This window comes from Limulus polyphemus, unplaced genomic scaffold (genome assembly GCF_000517525.1).
Source record: "Limulus polyphemus unplaced genomic scaffold, Limulus_polyphemus-2.1.2 Scaffold2387, whole genome shotgun sequence".
NCBI lineage: Eukaryota > Metazoa > Arthropoda > Merostomata > Xiphosura > Limulidae > Limulus > Limulus polyphemus.
Window position 1 is genome coordinate 98,635 of NW_013667997.1, and position 8,198 is coordinate 106,832.

Below are 8,198 nucleotides of genomic sequence, written 5' to 3' on the forward strand. Positions count from 1 at the left end.
CTTATGACGAGGCTATAGAGCTCCTTTATTACTGTGGACGAGGTTATGTTTTCATCTCTATGTGTTTGTGTTTGTCAGCAAGGTTTCTCGAAAACGGCTGAATGGATTTTGACGAAATTTGGTATACATTTGGACTATGACCCAACTTAGGAGTAATTAGTTTTTTGAGGGTCAAGGCCAAAGGTCAAAGTCACAGCAAGGTCACAAAAAACAATCCGTTAATATGAGGACAGATTTTTCACGCTATTTTTGCTTTTTTTTATGAAACTTGGTGGACATATATATAGAATGTTATTCCTCATTGTCCTGCCAAAAATGGTCCGTCTTTGTTGATAATGACGGACCTACGTACACATTTTCGTAGTTTTTGGGAGCCGAATATGATCAACTTTTGGTGGCGAAGTTGTGCGCCCTACTGAGTGCCCCTCTAGTTTTAAATATGCGATAGATAAAACCAAAGAGTGATGTAACGAACTTGGAAATCCTCAGCCGATTTTGGTGGCTCAGTGGGCTTATAACGCCAAAAATCGGGTTATGACATCCGCAGTGGGAAGAGCACAGATCGTCCATTGTGTAGCTTTGCGCTTTATAACATACAAACAAACGATTTTGGTACCCCACCGGAAGCGGTCGAGGTGTTCCAAGAGCTGTGTAACGCTTCCGCTCGAGATGAGTTCACAGATTGCGTGCGCATTACAGATTCCTAACTGGTGTTACAACTAGGGTGACTGTCCTTACATTTTGTATTTGTCTCTAACCGCAAAAAAACCTAGTAAATATAGTAAAATCGTGTGCAACACATAGAAAAATGTGCCGTGTTGCGAGAATAATCACGGTGAAAACGACCTACGACGACTCATTGGCGAGTGTACGAAATGTTTAGTTTTGCCGCTATTCACCTAGGGATTTTACGCACCCGATGGATACTCGGGGAACGTCAATAGAACAAAATGGGAAACGCCCGGTTTGTCTTATAAGTGATATTAGCGATCTTTTACTAGTCAATTTGTCAGATGTTATCGAGTGTGGTGACTTTGATGGAATTATTCCTAAAGCAGCTGTAGTTTTCACGTGCTTTGAAGTACTGAGTCACTATGACTTCTGACGTATTTTTAAAGGCATGTTTCTACCTTCACTGAACCGGCATAAGGTTGAAGTAAAAAGCGGCGAACAAATAAACCTACACGTGGCTCAATCGGGAGTTTTATGAAAATTTGTGACGCTACTAATCTCAGTTCGACACGCACATTACAAAAAAAACAACATATCTCTAGTTAGTAATATCGCCAAATTATCCGCTAAGTGTGACTACTCAGATGTGTTTGTTTTCATTATTTTATACTTCGTTAGTTATTATGATATATAGACCACAACATAATTAATTAAATTTAACAAGAAAAGATAGCGCGAACATAACAATTTTGACTGCCAAATATGTTTGTAGAATTATTTCTGGTTCATTTGGAGAAAAAAAAAATTATAAATTCACAAGTACATTTCAACCTTTATAGTCATTATACAAGATACCATATTTTTCGGTGTATAAGACGCACTTTTTTACCCCAAAATTTGATGTCGAAATCTGCTTGCATCCTATGTATACATGTATGTATGTATATATACGATATACACAAGCCATGTGTAAATATATTTAAATAGGCATGCATAGTTTAGTTCAATTGAATGTGTTATTTATAACAATAGTAGTTTTTTTTCTTTTAAAAACATAACTATTTATAATGCTCCATAAATACTAAAAAAATAAATTACAGTGAAAGCAATGAAGATTTTGTAGGTTTTGAACCAAACTAAATAACAGTAAACCTTTTTTTGATTTACGGTATTTTATTATTTCGAGCTCGTTTGTGTTTAGAACAATATATATACTAATTTTTAAAGTATCAAATTGAATTTTTGTTTAATACAAATCTTTCAAATGCGACTGTAGCTTTTTTTCCCCAAAAAAACTTTTTTTTTTCAAAATAAGGGTGCGTCTTATATTCCGAAAAATACGTTAATAGTCAAGACTTCTTGTGTGTGTGTGTCTGGGAGGGGGTGTAAATAAAATGTTTACAAAAATCATTATTGGAAAAACCCAACTGCAACTGTTTGTACATCACGTATCGTAAAAAATAAATCAATCAAACAGGGCCAGGTGTGGCCTACGGTTCGTGTGCTGCACTCCGAATCAGAGGATTTATAGTTTATAATCCATGGTTACAAAAACACGCTCCGCATCTTGGGCTCGTGAGTAGGTTATAAGAATGACGACTAAGTCCCATTATTCGATTAAAGTAGCCCAAAAGTGGCGGTGAGTGCTGTTAACAGATTGCATTCACTTTAGTCTGTCAGTTCAAAACTAGGGGCGAGCTAGCGCTGATAGCCTTTGTACAGCTTTATGCGAGTACTTGAAACAAACAAAACCATACAGTACATTGAACCTATATATCTATATCAGGATCAAATACTTCAATTTACTATTTGTCCTATATTTTAAACTAAAATTAATATTGGTTGTCAGTTCTTTTTCTTTTCTTTTACATATAAAAGAAACTATAAATATGTATACAAATAAAAGTAGACTAAGTGAAGCCTGAATTACTAGAATTATAATGAAACATGGCGATCCTCTAGCCTCATCATGTGTAAAAGCCGGTTGTATGACTTACAGGAACGCACTGGACTCACATTCCATATATGGGCATCATAGTAATGCTGGTTTCTGATTGGACGCTTTTGGATATAAATTCTGTAAAAACGACTTGTGCTGGCAGTACAATCAACCAATTGAGAACTCTCGACAGAAGGTGGTAGATTCGCATTACCATATATGGTAAAAATTTGAGACTGTCTTTCTCAACTCGACAGAACCCGTACACTGTATTTTTTTCGAGTATTTCTCGTGTGCTAACTTTTATACATGTTTTTTATATACAATATTTTTTTGGAACTTTTCCAACAATTCTTTGAAAAAGCTACGCAAAATAAGTAAAATATTTACACTTTATAGTCACATATATATATACAAATCAGCATAACATGCTACTAATAATTTCCAAATATTTTAAAAGTTATAATAAATAAAATCAAGGGTACTTTAAATAAGACAAATTTATCGTATTTTTAACTATAACGATGATAAAATATTATTAATTTCTACTCTAGGTTTAATCTCTCTTGCATGCCGATGAAAATTTAAATCTTTTAGCCTTATTTTATCGTAATATTTCAAGATTTTCTTATTTATGTAGCAGTAGTTTCATATTTTAGCTAGGTTCGCCACTGTAGTGGTGATGTCATTGGCGGAAGAACATTAAGTGGGCGTGTATATATATGACGGAGCCGGTGGTGGCTAGCTCACTTGAGTTTCTCTCTCTGTTCGTGTGGTTGTTGTCAGTTTAACCGTATTACTATTACTAGTCGAATTAATATTTTCACGAGTGTATGACTAGCCAAACAATATTACTATTAGTAGATTATTCACGCGAGCTTTCAGGTGTATTCTATTTTTAGGTGTGGGTGATAACTTATTGGAATTTGTAATACACACATCTAAATTCTACTGTTTTTAATCTTAACTTCAAGATGGCAGAATACTTGTTGTAATATGTATCTATGTATGTAGAAAAATGCAAAGGTTATAAAATAAAGAAATTAGCCTTAGTGAGAAAAAAAAATCGCCTTTAAAAACTATGATAGTAATTTATTTACTTGACGACGTTTCGAGAAAACGCCATTTTTCAAGTCAGAAACAAATTAAGAAAATCTCCATCAAAATACTCCGTTTTATAAACTCGTGATGTAAATACTGATCTAGCTAGACTATCATAGTTAGAATACAACAAAAACTTGTGCTCTGTTTACCTGATGTCTAGGCCGGCCCACAATTGATGGAAACACGGCACGAGGGGCATCGTCTCCGGCAAAGCCGGCCTTACACATACCAGAACCATTGTCAACTACCAGTGCTGCTACGTCTTCGTCACACATGATGATTAATTAGTTTGCTTCTGATCTACTACAGAAGTGGCGAGTGTTAGTCTTAACGAAGACTGTCGCGCGTTGTTAATATTTACTGGGATTAGGGAATGTTGTAAATGTCAGGGAAAATATTAAGCTTTCAAACAAATTGCGAGTACATGTCCATACAAAAGTCTGTTAACAATGAATTAGTCTATCTGGTGACTATTAATTAATTTATCCTTTATGGCGACATTTAACATAATATTTATTATTCGTTGACGAGGGACCCACTTTTAGACTAATAATGCATGCCGTCTCCAAGCATTAATAATATTTATTAATAACATGTATCGGATTGGACCAGAAGCAGAGTAAAGAAGTAGAAAGGAAAAGATGTATGAGAAATACACGTAGTCCTAATGTACGTAAAGAATTTTACGAACTCTTAAAATGTGTAACAGATAACGTTCAAATGTTTTCCGCAATTGAGCTAACACTTGTATATTACTTCTGAATGTCGTCAGACGATTGGGTTTGACGTATATTACAACTTCAACTGTATCTAAATAAACGAAAACTGCATGGAATTGGAACAGTATTTCTATTTGTGTACCCATAATTAGTACATAACCATAACTATTTTGTTATTTATAGATAAGTCTATGATGCTTACAAAAACACAATTGATTAGCGGGTTGATTTTTTAAAGTCCAATTTTAGCAATTTATAGTTTAGTATACTACCTCAAAAACAAACCTCATAACTACCCGATGGCTTTCAATTAAAAGTGTAGTGGGGAAGATTTTCCTCGATTATCTTTTATGAATAAATTTAACAAAAGATGTCGCTTCTACCTACAATATCACTAAACAGCGTTTTTGAACTTAAGGTTAGAAAAATTTATATAGTTTTATGCGGAACTCAAGATTCCGTTTAATTAAGGGCTGTAAGGTCACACTTTACAAACTATACTCAAGAATTAAAAACTCTTCATATTCTCCGTTATAAGTTTGAATTTATAACAAGTCTTAACGTTTTCGAAATTCACGCTACGCTAAGAAATTACAAACAAACAGGACAATTTGCTATTTAAACAAATTAGAGTAATATTTGTTAAAATTTTAGTTTTAACTGTAATTACTATTAACATTTAAGTTGGTTAAAAACAACAGTAATTAGTTCTAGGTGGGAGGTTAGTGTTCGTTACATAGGTAAGTGTAAAATGCTGGAGAATAGGGGGGTCATTGATTAAGTTCCGTTGTTTAATCATTGCAGTAGGTTTGATGTTTCTATATGTCAATGCTTTAGCGTTCTGGGACTGCACCTAAAGTCTTCTAATCTTTGAATAAATTGTATATTTACCCATAAATTTGCTTTCAAATGACTATACATTTTCTTTCTAGGGTGTGATGGTTGGTATGGGCCAAAAGGACAGTTATGTCGGTGACGAGGCCCAAAGTAAGCGTGGTATTTTAACCCTAAAATACCCCATCGAGCACGGTATTGTAACAAACTGGGATGACATGGAAAAAATCTGGCACCACACTTTCTACAACGAACTCCGTGTAGCCCCAGAAGAACACCCAGTCCTGCTGACGGAGGCCCCACTTAACCCCAAAGCCAACAGAGAGAAAATGACCCAGGTATGCATGTTTTGTTGCAATAGTTATATTATGCGAATTTTTAATGTATCTTCTGAAAACATTTTAAACCTTTATTTGATATGTACTTAACTTAAATACAAATACTTTTTTGTAAAGATATAGACGGTTCAGACCCCCCCCCCCTTTAATAAATGTTCTTTTTTCACAAGTTAATAAGTAGGTAAACTTGAATATTTTCAGATCATGTTTGAAACATTCAACACCCCAGCCATGTACGTAGCCATCCAGGCCGTGTTGTCATTGTATGCTTCTGGTCGTACCACCGGAATCGTGCTGGACAGTGGTGATGGAGTCTCCCACACTGTCCCCATTTACGAAGGTTACGCTCTCCCCCACGCCATCCTTCGATTGGACTTGGCTGGTCGTGACCTCACAGACTACCTCATGAAGATCCTGACAGAACGTGGCTACAGTTTTACAACTACTGGTAAGTTATATAAACTTGATATTAAATAAATATCTGCACCACAAAAACAAAGGGGAGATCCCTAAAAGTAAGCCTGCAGGCTAGCTTACGATGCTATAGTTCGGGTTTCGATACCCGTTGTGGGCAAAGCGCAGCCCATTGTGTTTAACTAAACAATGTTAACCCAGGAAGGGTTTTTAGGATCGGTTATTTAAAACAACATCGCACACACTTCCCTAATTGTTAAAGTAGACAGTTGTAAAAGTGAATAATAATGACTGTACATATTATTCACTGGTGAGAACTAGGACTTTTAATTAGTCCTAAGTGGTCTAATCATTAATCGCAAACTTTCGGTTAAACTCGTGCTTTGTAGTTGGTGAATGTATTAGCTTCTAATATGTGTTTTAACCTATTATAATCTATCTTGTAGCCGAACGAGAAATTGTCCGTGACATTAAAGAAAAACTTTGCTATGTTGCCCTGGACTTCGAACACGAGATGACGACTGCCGCTTCCTCCTCCTCTTTGGAAAAATCGTACGAGCTGCCCGATGGTCAAGTAATTACTATCGGTAACGAGAGATTCCGTTGTCCCGAAGCCATGTTCCAACCTTCCTTCTTGGGCATGGAAGCCTGCGGCATCCACGAGACTACTTTTAACTCCATCATGAAATGCGACGTGGATATCCGTAAGGACCTGTATGCCAACACGGTGTTGTCTGGTGGAAGCACTATGTTCCCAGGCATTGCTGATAGAATGCAAAAAGAAATTGGTGCACTTGCCCCCAGCACAATGAAAATAAAAATCATTGCACCCCCCGAAAGGAAGTATTCCGTTTGGATCGGGGGCTCCATTTTGGCTTCGCTGTCTACATTCCAACAGATGTGGATATCCAAACAAGAATATGACGAATCCGGACCTAGTATCGTCCACCGCAAGTGTTTCTAAAATAATCATTCCAAATTGATATTAAATTCGAAAGATTTCTTTGGAGTCGTTTTAAGTTATGAATGAAAGAAAAGTGTAAAGGAACAGTAAGTTGTGGCTTAAGTTTCAAAACACTGTTCTATAGTGTTTTTTTTTCTTGCAAAGATATAACGTCAGCAAGAACTGATCTGAGTAAACTTGAGTCTAGTGAACAAGATATGAACTATAATGCTTTGTCTGTTACACAGTTGGATTACTTTTTTTTTTAAACTTTATAAAACAATATCCAGTAGACACCCGTCTTGTCACTTGTATGAAGAACGGTAAATGATGAAATTGACACGTGACGAATATGTAAGGACTTCTTGTATTAAAAGATGTTTTGAGCATCTCGCTTTTTGTTGTACATTAAAACAGAATAATAAAAGAATTGAAATGATTGGTAAACGTTGGTGTTTTTTTTTTGCTTCATAATTTTGTGTTATTGCAAATCTAGTTTCTGCGGGTCATAGATGTGGAAATAAGATGAATATATCCACACATTCAAGCTTATATCCGTTTCTCTAAAATATAACAAAACAAAGCTTACTTGAAATTCACATTAGCTTGTACAAATTGTTATAATAATAATTGTGATTTATAATGATAACCTTATCTTTGAAATATCTTTTAAAGTAGTAATTTTCCCCCACCTACCCAGAGGCAAAGTAGAAGTTATACAGAAAAGTATGGATATTATACAGGGTGTTTATAAACCTGTAATATAATCCACACCAAAATTCCCCCCTTCTTTATTAAAAGTACGAAATTGGTGGCTTTAGTGCGCGTCTATTGCGTAATAGATGTTTCCCCTTCCTTATCAATAGTACAAAATTGGTGGCTCCAGTGCGCGTCTATTGCGGTAATAGATGTTTTCTTACCAAGATGTAATGATTTAAGGTAAAACACCTTTTTCACCAATGTCTAGTAAACATGCTTGCAACTTCTCAAGTAAAATCTGAAATTCTCTGTGTGCCTCGGAAATTCAGGGCAAGTAGTTCTTGAGGTATTTTTTTTTTAAACGTTTATTACTAACCACCGTACATAATAAATTCCGAACGACCAGCGTTCCATGTGGATGTTGTTTATGCCATTCAAACGAAAAGTACCGAAATATTATGTATGTTTCATCCTGTTTACAAAGTGCAGTCAGTGGTTTAATTTCTGGAATTCTAGGGAAGATTACGTATTACGTC

At 35.5% G+C, this 8,198-nt stretch overlaps 1 protein-coding gene across 1 annotated transcript; it reads left to right on the plus strand.

The window, feature by feature from the left end:
• Nucleotides 1–5,347: 5,347 nt before the first annotated feature.
• On the plus strand, nt 5,348–7,402 carry LOC106466814 (actin, acrosomal process isoform-like). The gene is made up of 3 exons (XM_013927114.2): nt 5,348–5,606; nt 5,808–6,054; nt 6,467–7,402. Exons 1-3 carry the CDS (start codon nt 5,373–5,375, stop codon nt 6,982–6,984), a joined length of 999 nt encoding a protein of 332 aa, XP_013782568.1. The 5' UTR covers nt 5,348–5,372; the 3' UTR covers nt 6,985–7,402.
• Nucleotides 7,403–8,198: the final 796 nt, after the last annotated feature.

Coding starts and splice junctions, on each gene's coding strand:
- LOC106466814 (XM_013927114.2), top strand. CDS start 5,373: ATGGTTGGTATGGGCCAAAAGGACAGTTATGTCGGTGACGAGGCCCAA. Junction 5,607..5,807: donor ACAGAGAGAAAATGACCCAG/GTATGCATGTTT, acceptor GAATATTTTCAG/ATCATGTTTGAAACATTCAA. Junction 6,055..6,466: donor CTACAGTTTTACAACTACTG/GTAAGTTATATA, acceptor TCTATCTTGTAG/CCGAACGAGAAATTGTCCGT.